Source organism: Electrona antarctica (genome assembly GCF_951216825.1).
Source record: "Electrona antarctica genome assembly, chromosome: 3".
Taxonomy (NCBI): Eukaryota; Metazoa; Chordata; class Actinopteri; order Myctophiformes; family Myctophidae; genus Electrona; species Electrona antarctica.
This window is the reverse complement of record NC_136808.1, coordinates 2,687,844-2,705,343: the sequence shown is the minus strand read 5'-3', so window position 1 is coordinate 2,705,343 and position 17,500 is coordinate 2,687,844. Positions and strand designations below refer to the sequence as shown.

General features: G+C 44.6%; 1 protein-coding gene across 1 annotated transcript in view; it reads right to left on the bottom strand.

Annotated features, from left to right (window-relative positions):
* The window catches only part of LOC306920619 (MAM domain-containing glycosylphosphatidylinositol anchor protein 1-like), a gene marked incomplete at both ends in the record, with an annotated part of 247,081 nt that overhangs the window by 86,126 nt on the left and 143,455 nt on the right, over window positions 1-17,500 (bottom strand). The window contains 3 exons of the mRNA XM_079497429.1: window positions 175-471; window positions 1,153-1,482; window positions 3,614-3,883. Of these exons, the coding sequence (XP_079353555.1) occupies window positions 175-471; window positions 1,153-1,482; window positions 3,614-3,883 (897 nt within the window). The remainder of the gene's footprint in view (window positions 1-174; window positions 472-1,152; window positions 1,483-3,613; window positions 3,884-17,500) is intronic.

Below are 17,500 nucleotides of genomic sequence, written 5' to 3'. Positions count from 1 at the left end.
TCTGAACTCAGTCAAAATTAAACCAGGGTTTCCCACAGTGCTTTTCAGCTATAGACAAGGCCGACTTGTGCTGAGATACACCTGCAAGATGAACATGTGCCCAGCTACTCCTGAGGAGCAACATTTACACTTGTACCAGCATACTACACCAGTAGGAGTCACACCCATACTTACATTGAACGTTGAGTTGGACCTGAGCTTCGCGTCGTTTAATGTTGAGGCCATTGTAAGGAGCGGTCTGACAGCGGTACGGCCCCATCATGTCCCTGGTGACGTTGGTCAGCCTCAGTGGGCCGCCGCGAGTCTCCTCCACCGGCTTCCCAGACGGCATCAGCAGGTCCTTGTCCGCCCGCGACCACAGTAAAGGAGGCTGCGGCTTCCCGTCTACCACGCACAGCAGCTCCGCATTTCCCCCCTCCCGTACACTGACCACCTGAAACCCTGCTGGGACTGTCAATATCGGAGGAGTGACTAGAGATGGAGAGGTAGAAAGAAACAGAAAGAGACAGAGAGTGCAGATTTAAAGCAGACAGCAATTTCCAATGTTCCAACACAATATAAAAATATTCTTCCTAGATACCAACTAATGATGTAGCTTTCATAACGTTAGCGTTAGCGTTACACTGCGTGAAAAGAGGAGTTAACGGGCAATTATGGGCACTGTATTTTGCCCGTAAACCTCAAGTTTAGCAGGCATATGATGGTACAATTCGGGAATTTACCGGAGTTTGTTGGAAAGTTTGTATGTGTATATTACAGGAAAGTTTCCTGTAATATACACATCCGTATTCCATGCTTTTTGCGCAGTGTTACATAACATTAACGTTACCAGCTCAGTGGCCTTGTGGTTAGAGTGTCCGCCCTGATACTGGGAGGTTGGGGTTCAATCCCCGGCCGGGTCATACCAAAGACTCTAAAAAATGGGACCCAGTGCCTCCCTGCTTGACACTCAGCATCAAGGGTTGGATTGGGGGTAAGTCCCTGCGACATACTAGCGTCATGTCCAGGGGGTGTACTTGTACATCAAGCTGCCTCACGCTACAGAAACAGGAGATAGGCTCCTGCCCTATGGGCCTCATGGCTCGGCAAGGCTACTTACTACATAACGTTATGTTGAGTGAGTTAGTGAAGAAGTCAGTCAGAAAATCTCACCGCTGGTTAGTGAGATGTTTACGTCCACGCGGAGCTCCGCCACGCGGCTGCCGGGGAAGTTGGCCATGCAGCTGTAGGTTGCCAGGTCCCGGAACTTCATGTCCACGATCTCCAGGCTGCTGGTGCCGGGCGCCATGTCTGGGTCACTGCGGAGCAGGATGAGGCTGTCCGAGTTGTAGACGGGCGCGCCGTTCTTGAACCAGGTGTAGTTGACCTTGTCCTGAGGGGAGGCGTCGACGTGACAGGACAGCTTGAGGTCACGGCCCATCTGGATGCTCTCGCTGTCCTTGTTGGAGTCTGGAGTGATCTGGAACGTCAGGTTGCTCATCGCTGAGAGAGAGAGAGACAGCGACACAGAGAGAGAGAGAGAGAGAGAGAGAGAGAGAGAGAGGTTAAATCAGATGGTGCTTGGTGTGGGGCAGGGCATCAGAGCACAGAAAAGGTACGGGGCGATCGAAGGGGAATGACAGGGTGATGGATGGAAAAAGGAAGAGTTTGCTCGGCAAAATGAGGGAGACAAATGCAGAGGGAGGAAAAAGAAAGAAATACCCAAAAATAGAGCGATAAGAAGAAGAGCAAAAGAGAGAGGAGGGTTGATTTGGAGGGGTGGATGTGTAGACGAATGACTGCATATAGATAGAGAGTAGCTTTAAAGAGAGAGAGACAATGAAGGTAAAAAAAGGGTCACACAAGGACAGAACAGAAAGGACTAACCAAAGACAAGAAGAAGAAGAAGGATGGATCAATCACAGGTAGAATAATATACCAGAGGAATGAGGGAGGAGGCATAACATCATGGGTCACATCATGTAACACCCGTCCTACATTGTTAAATTCAATTTACAGTTTCCTCCACATATACCTCCATGCGGAATACCAAACACACCTCTTCATCTCCACAGAGGACAGAAAATGATCACTCCATCTTCACACCTTCAGAGCTTGTCAACTCCGCCTGGGTGCAGCTGGAGGTGTTTAGTCTATACGTTAAAGGTATATTCAGTGATTTCACTTCATTCAAATACCACTTATGTTTTTGGATAATCCTCCCTACTATAGAGTGTGCTGACCATATAAGGAGTTCCTCCCTGTCCCCAGTGAGCCCCTGGGGTAAAAAAAACCCTAGTTTCAGTTTTGGTGGCGGGTGGCAAAGCCTTCATCCAATCAGGATGAGAGGGGCCTTCCTCCAATCATGATCGAGCCTTGGTGCACATGCTGTTGGCCTGTTGCACTTCCCCCCACTGTAGAGTGTGCATGTGCACATTTTGTTACCGGAGCGGACTGGGTGGTTTTCCAAATCACCCAAATCACTGAATGCGCCTTTAAGTGCACATGGCATGTTGTGTATGTGCATGTGTCTTTACTAGTCTGACATACTGTAGTCAGATGATCAGAGATCTATGCAAACATCTTTAGGGCCTTCCTTCATATGGGATACCAGCTCAGTGGCCTTGTGGTTAGAGTGTCCGCCCTGAGACTGGGAGGTCGGGGTTCAATCCCTGGCCGGGTCATACCAAAGACTCTAAAAATGGGACCCAGTGCCTCCCTGCTTGACACTCAGCATCAAGGGTTGGATTGGGGGTAAGTCCCTGCGACATACTAGCGTCATGTCCAGGGGGTGTACTTGTACATCAAGCTGCCTCACGCTACAGAAACAGGAGATATAGGCACCTGCCCTATGGGCCTCATGGCTCGGAAAGGCTACTTACTTCATATGGGATATCAGGATTGGTTTTCAAAGCAGTAGGCAATGGTTTGTTACTGCTCGTTACTACCCAAGACCATTCATGGAAATCGAGATTTCCCCAGACGTACCAGCAGGCGGAGATCTCTGATCTTATAAGCTAAATGTGAGACTATAGTCTTTGCCTGACTGAGCGCATGTGGAGTCTCTGTATTAGTCTGTAAGCGTGCGTCTGTCTGACCGTCTGTCTGTGTGTCAACTGTTAGTAAGAATAAACACAGAAGCACCAGGGAGGATGTGCACTAAGAAAGGGGAGGGGCCTACCCCGAGTTCCTGTCGTGCCCCCAGAGGCAGAAAAACAAAGGGACAATTTTTTTCCTCCTTTTTTCGGCCGAATGGATTCCCAGATTGCACCGATGTGACGTGGTGTTCAGGTCCATTAAGACAAACGGGCAGAAGAAAATCCACAGCAGACATTCTGCACAGCAACAACTAAACACAAGATACAACACTAATTGCTTCTACTCAGCTCTAATTGGAGAGTGTAAAGATGATTAACAGGCAACAAGAGTAGCCATCAGGGAGAGGGAAACAGCTGGGGAATTAGCAAAGATCGCCGATTAACCCCACTTATTCAGACCACGCAATCTAACCCTCCTAAACACATGCAGAGACACACGCACGCACACGCACGCACGCACGCACGCACGCACGCACGCACGCACACACACACACACACACACACACACACGAGACCTCACACACCCAGCTACTCACTCCTGACTATGAGGCTGACGTATCTTCGCGCAGGGTTCCCCACGTTGTTGACGGCCGTGCAGTTGTAGAAGCCGGCGTCTGTGGCCGTGACGGAGCGCAGCAGCAGCGAGGCGCCACGCACCTGGGCACTGAGTGGCATGGGACCCGGGTACCGAGACCAGGTGACGGTGGGCGCGGGGAAGCCAGCAGTCACCTCGCAGATCATCAACACGTCCTGTCCGGGGTCCACCACCAGAGTCTCGTTGACGGACAGACGCAGAGCGGGGGGAGCTTGAGGGGCGGACAGAGAGAGTGGAATAAAGGTGTGGTTCACTGACAGAGAGTAGAATAAAGGTGTGGTTCACGGACAGAGTGGAATAAAGGTGTGGTTCACTGACAGAGAGTGGAATATAAAGGTGTGGTTCACGGACAGAGAGTGGAAAATAAAGATGTGGTTCACTGACAGAGAGTGGAATAAAGGTGTGGTTCACTGACAGAGAGTGGAATAAAGGTGTGGTTCACTGACAGAGAGTGGAATAAAACTGTGGTTCACGGACAGAGAGTGGAATAAAGGTGTGGTTCACTGACAGAGAGTGGAATAAAGGTGTGGTTCACTGACAGAGAGTGGAATAAAGGTGTGGTTCACTGACAGAGAGTGGAATAAAACTGTGGTTCACGGACAGAGAGTGGAATAAAGGTGTGGTTCACGGACAGAGAGTGGAATAAAACTGTGGTTCACGGACAGAGAGTGGAATAAAGGTGTGGTTCACGGACAGAGAGTGGAATAAAGGTGTGGTTCACTGACAGAGAGTGGAATAAAGGTGTGGTTCACGGACAGAGAGTGGAATAAAGGTGTGGTTCACGGACAGAGAGTGGAATAAAGGTGTGGTTCACTGACAGAGAGTGGAATAAAGGTGTGGTTCACGGACAGAGAGTGGAATAAAGGTGTGGTTCACGGACAGAGAGTGGAATAAAGGTGTGGTTCACTGACAGAGAGTGGAATAAAGGTGTGGTTCACTGACAAGAGTGGAATAAAGGTGTGGTTCACTGACAGAGAGTGGAATAAAGGTGTGGTTCACTGACAGAGAGTGGAATAAAGGTGTGGTTCACGGACATCCTGTGGTTTTCTGGCATTCTAGATTATTGATCTGTGATCGTGTATAGCAGGGAGTGGCAGTTAATATATATGTGTATATTATAATAACACATGATTATACAATTATTTAAGAGTTCACAATTATTGCAGTCGGGATTACAGAATACATGCACAATAATTAATGACACTATAGACAATGTTGTTTCTATATGCTATCGTTCAGCTGTGCCTCTTCTTGTGGCTCAAGTCCGTTTTATACGGCACACCTCTGTCGTTATTAGTATTAGTAATTTATTTGTATTATTATTATTATTATTATTATTATTATTATTATTTTATTTGTATTATTATTATTATTATTATTATTATTATTATTTTACCCTTTTAAGTCTTGGGTTTGAGAACAGCACTTCAGCATTCCTGGAGTGTGGAAGTGCTCAAGACGGCCCCAGATAACTGGAAGAGTACCCTCTTCCGTTCGTTTGGGTCACATTGACCCAAGAATTCACTCTATAGGCCATTTGGGGAGTGAGAGTGTGTTCATTGTCACACTTCAAGTGGTTGTCAGGTGTGTGAGGAGTGTGAATGTGTGAGCGGTTCAGGAATACAGTGCATGCACATGTGCGTGTCCAGTGTGACACACATACAATTCCTGCCACCTCAATTGACACACTCCCAGTGCTTGTCTATTGTTGGAGCCACTACTTGACGAGCAGAGCAGATGAACATGACTTGATGTGAAATCAGCTCCTAAATGCTCCTCAGTAGCACTTAACGTCACAGCGCATTGAGATGAGCCTCTGGCAAAGTCAATATCATTTCAGAGAGCTGGGATTCAGTACATCTGAGGCACCACTTGACTGCTAAACACCACAGCAATAGACAAGTAGCTGACCTGCATCACCACTATTTATTTATATGTTTTTATTTTTCATTTGTCCCATTGTGCTGGCTATACAATTTGCACTCTGCACGCGTGTGCGTGCGGACGTGTTTGCACATACTTATTACTATACTTGTGGGGGCAAAATGTCTCCACAAGTATAGTAGTTGGTTGTTTTGTGGTTATTTCATTTAGGCTTTATTTATACTTTGCTGTGCAATGCCGGCCCGTCACACAAGCTCACAACATGTTGAGATGCGATGTTGTGAGTTTGTAAATCAGTTAATTTGGGGTGCATGACACCAGTTAAATTAAATTAAATTACCATTTACCATTTACCATGTTATACATGTATAAGTAAATACATTACATGTATGGGTATGTGTATGTGTATGTGAATTTGTATGTGCGTGCGTGCGTGCGTGCGTGCGTGCGTGCGTGCGTGCGTGCGTGCGTGCGTGCGTGCGTGCGTGCGTGCGTGCGCATGCACACACATTTGTTGCGCACTTGCGTGGGTGTTTAGACGGTGTGCTTTACTGTCTGTCCACATGGGCGTGGGTATGTGCATGAAGGTTTCCCTCTGTGCATGCTAATCGCTAAAACCAAAGCCCCAGGCTTGTCTCCTCAGCATGATCTCATGTGAACGTGATTCCTATAACCCATTTTGACTTGAGATCAGATTCTAAAAATGTCTTCTACATCCTGACAGTTTTCTGAAAAAGCTATGTTTCTATGTCAGTCGTTCTTCGATTTAAAAAAAATAGCAGACCTACAAGCTCGTAGTGCGCCACTCGGTGGCGCGCTATGAGCTTGTAGATCTGCTATTTTTCAATAGCTAAAGCATAACATAATGCTAACACCAAAAGGGGTTCCCGCCCAAAATGGGATAACTGATCAACCAGGAAAAGTACTGGACGACTCCAAATCACGTGCGGCGAACAGAGGGGGGAGAAAAAGACTGTTCCAGACAGAGATCAATCACAGCTCAGCAGTATCGAAAAAATACAAAGAGGTCAGAGCAATGGGGGAGAGAATCACGGAATATGCGGTTGCAGAGAATGAGAGTTGCACGAGAACGGGGAGAAGACAGAATGGAAGACTATACGAAATGTGCTCCTCGGAACACAGGTCTCTACCAGGGTATAGCAATGTTTCACGGCAATCGGGCGGTGCATCCCTGATTCGAGGCATTTTGTTCAAAACAGGCCACATAGGCGGGGGCATGTGTTTGGTCCGACTAGTCATTGGTCCGAAAAACGACAACCCACCTCAAACCCTAACCTAAACATAACCTCAAGCACGGGAGCAGGCGCTAGTCCGAGGTGCGGATGCATGTCGAACCAATGCTCCGTCGGACCATAGTATGCCTTCCCACATAGGCTGCAAAGTAGCGTGACAGCATGTTGCTGGGTTCGAAACCCGGTCCCGACGAGCTTTGCTGTGCGTCACTCCCCATCTACTCTCTCCCCATTTCCTGTCAGTCTACTCTCCTGTCAATAAAGGCATAAAACCCCCCAAAATAAATAAATAAAAATCACACCCATGTGAAGAGAGGGGCGCTCTTATCATCGTACACCATCAATTCATTGTCAGGACAATTTGTATAGGACAGAAATACCGATTTGCTCATCCACATATGACGTAAATTGTCCATTCCTTGTCAATGGGAATTTAATGTTTGTGTGGGGTTGATTACTTTGTTCACCATCACTGGTAAGATGATTTTTTCCAACCACTCCCTCTTGGGCAGGCAGTGGCTCAGCGGCGGTGGCTCAGGGGTAGAGTGGCCGGATGGTAACCGCAAGGTTGCCAGTTGGAAACCAGGCTCTCCCAGAGTTAGTGTCGAAGTGTCCTTGACCAAGACACTGAACCCCTAATTGCTCCTATGATGTGCTGGTTGGTGCCTTGCATGGTTTCCGCCGCCATCGATGTGTGTGCGAATGGGTGAACGTGATGCACAATCTATGTGAAGCAGCTTGGATAAAGGCGCTATTTACCATTTGGGCATGGAGTTGAAAATGCGACAGTGGTTTTTACCCTGGAAACTTCTGGGTTTGCCACCTTCTACATCCAAGTGGAAGTGATCTGCTGTCATGACACTCTGCAGAGAAGGAGAACTATTTTCACACAGTTCATGTCAGGCAGCCAGAAGTAAAGGTCACACTAATTAGAACCAGAATATCTTTAACTGTTGAAGAACCGTTCGAACATAGACTGTCTCACTTACGGTACAATCATTCAAAGAAACGCACGCACGCACGCACACACGCACGCACGCACGCACGCACGCACGCACGCACGCACGCACACACACACACACACACACACACACACACACCCATAATGAGATAGAAAACAAATATTCTGTTTTCCCAAAGTGAATACAGAATGCTGGGTGATGAAAGGTGTCTGAGTTTGTTGGCTCCTCTCAGGAAATAAACAAACCTCACCTCAGAGCCAAGACATCTGAACTGAAACAGACATGCTCCCATACATAGAAATGCACAGACAGGTATCTAGCCAATTACCAGCAGCGGTGTGTGTGACTGCTGTGAACCTGTTTTCATTCAGGGCAGAATAATGTTCCCTGCTTTAATTTGGACCCCATGCAGTCACCCTGTTGTCATCCTGATGCATTCTGACTACACTGCCTAGAGAAGCTGAATATTAATCATACGTAAAGTTATTGCAACAATCGCCTCTGTTATTTTGAGATTGTCACAGTCAAAATTGAAGCTCTGAGACAAATTAGAGCTGTTTTTCTTTTTGCCGTTGACTTTTCGGGCCATAAAAATACAAAGGCTCGTAATAGAATCGCAGGCTTCCATAAAGAAAATGTGTTTTTCTTTTGCTTAAATCCTTAAATCCTTAAATCCTTCTGCTTAAAATTCCTATAGTATATATTGAAATAGTGCACACTCTCTGTAGGTCTCCATAATGTGTGTATTGAACACATTCTCTGCAGGTCTTCATATTGAATGTGGGTTTATCTATTGAACTATAGTCGTTTTATGCAACTCTCCATATTGAATGTGTTTAGGTATTTCTATTGAACCACAGTCACATTCTCTGCAGGTCTCCATATTGAATGTGGGTAGGTATTTCTATTGAATACCAGTCACATTCTCTGCAGGTCTCCATATTGAATGTGGGTAGGTATTTCTATTGAATACCAGTCACATTCTCTGCAGGTCTCCATATTGAATGTGGGTAGGTATTTCTATTGAATACCAGTCACATTCTCTGCAGCTCTCCATATTGAATGTGGGTAGGTATTTCTATTGAATACCAGTCACATTCTCTGCAGCTCTCCATATTGAATGTGGGTAGGTATTTCTATTGAATACCAGTCACATTCTCTGCAGGTCTCCATATTGAATGTGGGTAGGTATTTCTATTGAATACCAGTCACATTCTCTGCAGGTATCCATATTGAATGTGGGTAGGTATTTCTATTGAACCCCAGTCACATTCTCTGCATGTCTCCATATTGAATGTGGGTAGGTATTTCTATTGAATACCAGTCAGTCACATTCTCTGCAGGTCTCCATATTGAATGTGGGTAGGTATTTCTATTGAACCCCAGTCACATTCTCTGCATGTCTCCATATTGAATGTGGGTAGGTATTTCTATTGAATACCAGTCAGTCACATTCTCTGCAGCTCTCCATATTGAATGTGGGTAGGTATTTCTATTGAATACCAGTCACATTCTCTGCAGGTCTCCATATTGAATGTGGGTAGGTATTTCTATTGAATACCAGTCACATTCTCTGCAGGTCTCCATGTTGAATGTGGGTAGGTGTTTATCTATTGAACTATGCATCTCTCCATATTGAATGTGGGTAGGTATTTATCTATTGAACCACAGTCACATTCTCTGCAGGTATCCATATTGAATGTGGGTAGGTATTTATCTATTGAACTATATGCAGCTCTCCATATTGAATGTGGGTAGGTAGGTACCTGTGTGGTCAGAAGACAGGTCAAGCGTCACAGCCAAGAGCTGCTGAGTCCACTGGAATGCACCGACAGGTGAGAGGTTGAAATGGCTCAGAGGCATTTATCCATGATACCCTGATCCCCTCTAAATCCCACCACACACTTCAGTCTGATAGGGCTAAAGCCCACATCCGCAGGTTTCCTTTTTTTTTTCTTTTCTTCCAGCATATTTACTGTATATGGCTGTACGTATACATGTGCTGTAGCCTATTTACATATACAAATAATGACTGACAAGCCTTTCAATCTGAGGTTCAGATGGAATATGTTGACCAATTTTTTGTATTTGATTGGGTGTTTTTTAAACTATAGTGTCACTGTATTTTTTAGAAAAGTCTCCTGTGGACAAGTGGTGAAAATTAGCACATGTGCTAACACACTGTAAATGATGCATCTACAATTTGTACAACTGTGCAATGAGCAATGCAATTGTTATGTCCATATCAAATAAATAAACATAAACATTGTTTTACACAGTACATGGGTATAAATTGATGCTGGACACAGGTTTAGAATTTTTCATTATTTCTTATTTCTTATTTCCTTTTTCTTTTTTTTCTTTTCTTTTTTTGCAATATCACTTTTCTAATTAGTTTTCAAAGCAGGTTTGTTAATGTCAATTCGTTTTCATTTGGAGAAAAGGCATAGTTGTAGATATTAGTTTTAGTTTTCTATGTGGTAATCAGGGGCGAGATTAAATCATGTCAGTGAGGCGTTGTGAATTTGTAGATCTGCTATGTCCCCCCCCCCCACCCCCCCCCCCTAAATCATTTTGTGTATTTTAGTAAACTAAAATGTTCTATAGTTTCAAGTCAAGTTTTAAACTGTACAAGCCATCACTGGCACTGCTGGACTCTAAAAGACCACGGATTAGGCCTTTAAAATGGACAGCAGAAAGCCGAATCTAGGCTTTCACCACCCTGAGTGAGTTAATCCCCAGAGAGAGAGAGAGAGAGAGAGAGAGAGAGAGAGAGAGAGAGAGAGAGAGAGAGAGAGAGAGAGAGAGAGAGAGACCCCGATGGACATAGGAAGCAATCCATTCCTCTAATAGACCTTGGGAGGTTCATCCTCTCCTCTAATCTCAGATTGCAATCTCCATAATGAAAGAGGAGCGCACAGAGGCTCAAAGAACTAGTGTGTATACATGTGCACTATAACATTCCTGCAAGTGTGTACGCACATACGCACGCACAGATCTATCCTAACAACGGTTGTGTGTGTGGTTATACCTCGCACTGAAGACTCTTAACTGACACTACATTTGGTTGGAGTTTAATCAACAAATAGATGGCACTGCCATCCCCTATTAAATCAAATTATGACAGTGAGTAAAGCAACGCCCCTCAGGTACAAATTACCTTTCAAAGACTTGACAGCCGTAATCTTCTTTTTTCCCATGAATACAGTACAGCGCTATAATAGTCAAAATTGAGCAGTGCCGTAGGAAAAGGACTGAGCAAAAACCTGAGTGTTAGTTATATTAGTTTTAAGGCCTAATAATGCAGAGGGAAGGGGGAGAGAGAGAGAGAGAGAGAGAGAGAGAGAGAGAGACCCAGATGAATGCTCTGCGTACAGTAAACAGAATGTGTGTTGACTGCGCTGGGGGCTACCATGTGTCTCTCCCACTCCCAAGCAGCAGCGGAGTGTAACATTTCAATGCAAAACTGTTATACAGGAATAAAAAAAAAAGGCCTTGCTGATTTGTTGGCGAATGGCGATAAATTAACTTGTCAGATTTTCGCCTTTTGCACTGGATTCTTCATTAACCCATTCAGGCCTGACGTCGACAATTTAAAAAAATGTTTTCTGAAATACCTCATGTTTCTGTATCCGTGGTGCTCAATATTTCATGTCAAGGACCCCAAAAATGATATGTAATTGGCCACCAACCCCCCATCTGAAAATATGTTGTTCCAGGAACCCCTCAGAAGCAAAGATTTGAGTTAAAAACGTTGGCTCTGAAAGAATATATATTCAAAGATTTGTGCCACATTTTCACGATTCTTCAAAAATAGCAGACCTACAAGCTCTTGTAGGTCTCGAGCTTGTAGATCTGCTATTTTTCAATAGCTAAAGCATATCATAATGCTAACACCAAAAGGGGTTCCCGCCCAAAATGGGTTAAGGAATATCGTCAATGGCTCATGTGAACATACATGAATATAGCTCTGTTCAAGGCAAAATGATTGGACAGCTTATATTCACATTGTCCTTCTGTAGAATGAATAAAACCACAACACTTGGAGAAAGCTGAGCCATCAAGGCTTTTACTGATTGAACCATTGATTCTGAACTCCCCGCCGCAAATTAATTAAAGAATGATTACTTTATGGCAGGATATCGCCCCGTTCAACCCTTATTTTGAAGATCCAAAACACAGCGGCCGGATGTTGTGTCAGCTTGATGGTGTGTGTTGACACTCGACCGGTTGTTGTTCTCTGCTTGGAGCTTGAGATGTACAGGCTGTCAGGCCGGCGCCATTACTGCGACCGCCATGCTCCGTGCAATAAGCGTTGTTTTGACCAGAAATGCCGCCTGGGAGGGGGATTTGGAGTCTAATGTGTGCACGGCTGCACGCGCAACCAAGATGGCGCAGTCCAGTGTCTAAGCTAACAACAGATAGCCATCTGAAGCTAATGTGAGTAGCCTTTCCACTAGATCGGATCAAACACGTTTATACAACTGAATGGGTCACGGTAGCACAGTCGGTAGTGCTGTCGCCTCACAGCTAGAAGGTCCTGGGTTCGTGCTCATCAGTGCCCATACCCGAGGCGGGGTTGGCGAAACGGCCTTTCTGTGTGGAGTTTGAATGTTCTCCCCGTGTTCCCTAGGGTAGGTTCCCTCACAAAAACATGCAAGTTACACTACTTATTACTCCCTGCAAAACGTAACTAGTTACTTATTACTTTACTTATTACTTTTTTCTCTCGCCCCCAGTAATTGCATCTTTTGTCCCCAAAAGTCTTAGTTAGCATTTTCAACATTAGCAGTCCCCCCTCCCTATTCTGCAGTGTTTATTTAACTCTGAAAAGTGTACTGTAGTGTACACATGATGATGGGTCCATTTGGTTCCATTTGTACACTCATTTGAATTAAATGAACTTTTTACTGTGTATGAATTCACAAATTACAGCTTCTTCCCTATATGCACAACTTGTAGCGGACAATAATGTTCATCTCGTCTTTATCGCGGACTCAAAATAATGCGAATACTTGTAAAAAATAACTAAGTAAATGTAACTCTTTGTTGTGCCGGTGTCTCTGTCTCCTCCACCTCCTCCATGTTTAGTTTGTTTAGTCTCTTCTCTCTTGCAGTGCAGCCTAACACGAGTTACACACTAGTTTGTTGTTCCGTGTTCTGGACGGTTTAAGGCTCAAAACTCAAAACCCACAGTTCCACCAAGGCTCGTGAAAATAGTAATAATGTTACTTTTGGAAAAAAGTTAATGTAATATTATTACTCAAAATGTGAAAGTAACTAGTTAAGTTACTAGTTACTGGAAAAAAAGTAATAATATTACTGAAAGTAATATATTACTTAAGTTACTTGACAACACTGCACACATCAGAGAAGAGGACACATCATTCATGGGACAGAATCCTCGGACAGAGATGTGTGTCAAGAAACAGAGGATCTGAAGGGATTGCACTGTAGTCAATACAGCTTGTTGATGTTTTGATAAACATAGCTGCAGTGGAGGCATCTCTTCGACTCAGAAATATGCCGCCCACTACACCGCCGGTCTGGGATGAGTGAGACAAGCAAAATTAGAGGAAGATTAAGTGATCAGTGATACGTCAGCGTAGCAGCAGCCATCTGCAATCCTCCACCACAAGTCTGGAGAGAAGCCAACCATGCAGGCAGAGACACGGAATGGGCTGCTATTTAATGCAGAGCATCAGCACATGAGGTATGTCACTGCCCAGCCATGAGGGTCCCTGAGTACACAGCCATCGCTCTTTCTGCACTCTCGGGGAACGCCGATTGGGCCAAATAGACCAAGCTGAAGGGTTATCTGTAAGCTGAGCAAAACCAAGTGTCAGGCCCTCATGGACACGAGAGCTTCCCCTCTCCCTGGTCCACTGTGGTCCTGCCTGATGAATTAGTAATGAGGTGCACGGCCCCCTCCCCACCTTATTCTGCACATCCTCCATCGCTGCTAAAACATTTTACCATACAGTCTGCCTTAAAGGTGTAGTGAAATAAAAAATACGTTTTTCACACTTTTAGACCATCTCCGTGGTCATCATATGAGCATACCTAACAATGGATGCCAAAAAAATGGGAAAATTCTCATTTTTGTGTGTTTTTATATCAAAAGTCCATAAAAATATTTTTTTTATTACTTCCTGAAAACGAAAACGTGCTGCGTGATGACGTGTCGAGGCCAACATCGATAAAAGCCAATACAAATGAAGCTCACCCGTATCCTCTCCATATGTGCGCATCCGTGCAGCACAGCTGCTATTGATTACAGAAATCCTCCGTTTTTATTCCCATTCCAGATAACATCCAGACAGTGTATTACTCGGTTTCAACTTAATCATCACGCTAAAATATGTATCTGAAAACATTATAGGGTAGAAATAAGCCACATAACAGTAAACTGGTACAGTTGGCCGTCTATTTAATTTGTAAACAAACACACACCATGCTGCTGCGTATAGCATAGCAACAGTCCCTAGCTACCGTCCCATCGCCTGAAGGGATGCGACGCTCTGATTGGTTCAGAAACTTCAGACCGGTGTTTCAACTTGAAACCGTTTGAAACTTCATAATAAAATGTCCACCATTTCCGTTTCATTACACCTTTAAAGAGTAAAACATACCTTTTTTATTTTTTTGTATGTTTTATCCCACAATTTTGTAACCCATTTTTTCACCCAGTGTCAATTATCGAATGTAATCCTGGGCGCTACACTTCCTCTGCCAACCTGGGGGGGGCAGCGGACTGACCTCATGCTTCCTTCTATGCATGAGGAGTCCAAGCTGCTTCTTTTCACCTGACAGTTTCCCCGGCCGGACGTAGCACGTGGAAGGAACACGTTATTCCAACCAGTTCCTTTCCCCTCCCCCTGGCAGCTGGCCAGGGGGAGGTGGTTTAGAGACCAGGATTACGGCATGTTTTTGTGAGGGTACCTACTCTAGGGGACACAGGGAGAACATGCAAACTCCACACAGAAAGGCCCTTTCGCCAACCCCGCCTCGGGTATGGGCACTGATGACGCTGAACACGCCCCCAGTGCCCACAGCATCCCCAGCGGGAATCAAACCCAGGGCCTTCTAGCTGTGAGGCGACAGCACTACCGACTGTGCCACCGTGACCCGAGTAAAACATACCTGCATTTAGCTGTAGTTTTATACTTGTATATTATTATTATTATTATTTTATTATGATGATTGTTTTGTGCCAGTCTGTCTGCTGGCGTCCCTTTTTGTGCTCAGAATTAAATGGACTTGCATGATGTCATCAGTATACGCCTATATTCTTGTTCACCCACAATGACGAGAATTCAGACTGTAATGGGAGAGCGAGCACAGATAAAAGGCCAAGGACTGCTCCAAATAACGGCGACCAATAAAATACCATTTCTGGTTGGCTGACTTCCAGGGCAATTAACAGATTGGATCTCTTCAAAGGATAGGGAGACGTGGTGAATACTCCCAGGGCATATGCCTCAATAGTCTCAGTGACAATAGCCCTTCAGCGTCGTGAGAGCTTATACCAGGTTAGCGTTTCACATTGGAAACACCCTGTATGTACGGCCACAGATACTACCAGAGTGATACGTGAAGCAATGGGTGGTCCTGCAGCCAGCTGGGTTTGACTTCTTCACACATGACCACCCATAGCCGTCATTACTGGCACCGATGACAGTATTTCACCGGTGTATAGACATGGTGACAGAGGCACTCACAGCACGTCTGCGCTGAGAAAAGGAAAGTGGTGTTATCCCTCAACAAGATTTGGGGCTGGTTTGAAACCACACAACGCTGCAAATGGTCTGCAGTAGCAATGTCGGCTAAAGACCGTTGTTATCAGTGGCCTGTTGCATCATAGTTACATAGCGAGCACCTCAAAAGGTATAGGCAAGACCTTGTGCCTCATTGTCTCTGGCCAAGATGTTTCAGATGACCAATGGCTCAGGGTTGGGTCCTGCACTTTCAGATCACCAAAGACCCTGATACCAGGGATGTGACAATATGGATTTGTGAAAAATCACAACCCAGAGAAGAAACGTATGTTTGTGCAAACTAGCACTGCGTGAAAAAACGGGCAATTATGGGCACTGTATTTTGCCCGTAAACCTCAAGTTTAGCGGGCATATACAGTTAATATACGGTAATATACAGGTGTGATGGTACAATTCGGGAGTTTACCGGAGTTTGTTGGAAAGTTTAACGGGAGTTTCCTGTAATATACACATCCGTATTCCATGATTTTTGCGCAGACTGCAACCTACTGATATGTTGTAGGTATAGGCTATAGGCAAGTGCAGCATCAGCAGCGAGTCTGAGCCCTGAGAGGTGCCCCGGGCAAGATGTTATAGCCAAGCGAGTGGTGTCGCAACAAGCGGACTGCAGACACTCACAGTTCAAGTTGCCTATACTAATCGGCAGAGAATAGTTTATACTTTCTTTCATTTAAATTGAAATAAATTAATGTTTTGTTAAATTAATTTGAAATAAACATATATAGGATCGAGTCAACATAGTCCGTACCTAGAAATATTGATATGCAACGTTTTTAGATCTTTAGCATTCGTTTGAACGAGGGAATAAAGACCTGAAGGGGCGAAAAAGAGACGAAATCGCAGAGCCATATTATGGCTCTGCAATTTCGTCTCTTTTTCGAGGAGGTCTGGTAGGAGAGGACAATAAAAGGAAAACGCAGTAGAACTGAGAAGAGGGGGAGGGAAGATTGTGAGGAGTTGAGAATTATAGCTTCAATTTTCCGGGGAGGCGTGGGTGCAGGGAATGGTTGGATCAGCCAGCACTTCTCCCAACGTCACGGAATTTATGTGCTACACAGCGGTTTACAACCAGCTAACAAACATCTCTGTCTCACACAATGTTCTATCTCTTACTCACTGCCTGTCTCTCTTTCTTTTATCTCACTCATGCTTACTCACTCACTTTCTCTTTTACTTCTCTGTCTCCCTATCTCTCTCTCTCTCTCTCTCTCTCTCTCTCTCTCTCTCTCTCTCTCTCTCTCTCTCTCTCTCTCTCTCTCTCTCAAGGAACCAGCTGATTTGTTTTTCAGTTCTTCGTTGGCAGTAAGGTTAGGCCTATTACATTTTATTAAAGCGATGACCAAATGCTATTTTCTTGCCTTTGGGAATAACATGACATTTTCTTGCCTTTGAGGTATACTAGGCTAATATAAGAAAACGTGTTACAGAGACTAAAATATACGTATGTGATAGTAGAGTACTTTCAGGCAAATTATTGCGACCGAAGGTTGCAGTTAACTATGAAACGTTTTTGTCACGTCATGTCACACTCAATTTTGTCACTCAATTTGTCACGCCACGTCATATGTGACCAAATTTGACTGACTGACTGCCATTGGATTTTTTTGAATTTTCGTTTTTTTTTTCATGTCATGTGAAAGCAGGGAATCATAGCTTCACATTGACATGTTGGTTGTTCAGTTTGACCTACCAGTTTTGGAGATATGGCTTATAGAGTAATGTCTTGCAGAAAACAGCGAGTTGAGAAAACAGGCTTGAAAGGTTCACTTCTGTGGTCTCTATCATTACACCTAGCTACATGTTTAAGCATTTATTTTATTTTTTATTTTATGTCGATTTCAGCTCTGACACACAGCACAGAAAGGATGTTGTGGGCGTCCATCTTATGCTAAATAAATAGCGTCAATGCTAGTGAGCTAAACTATAGCCATCCTTGCTCTAGAAAGCACCA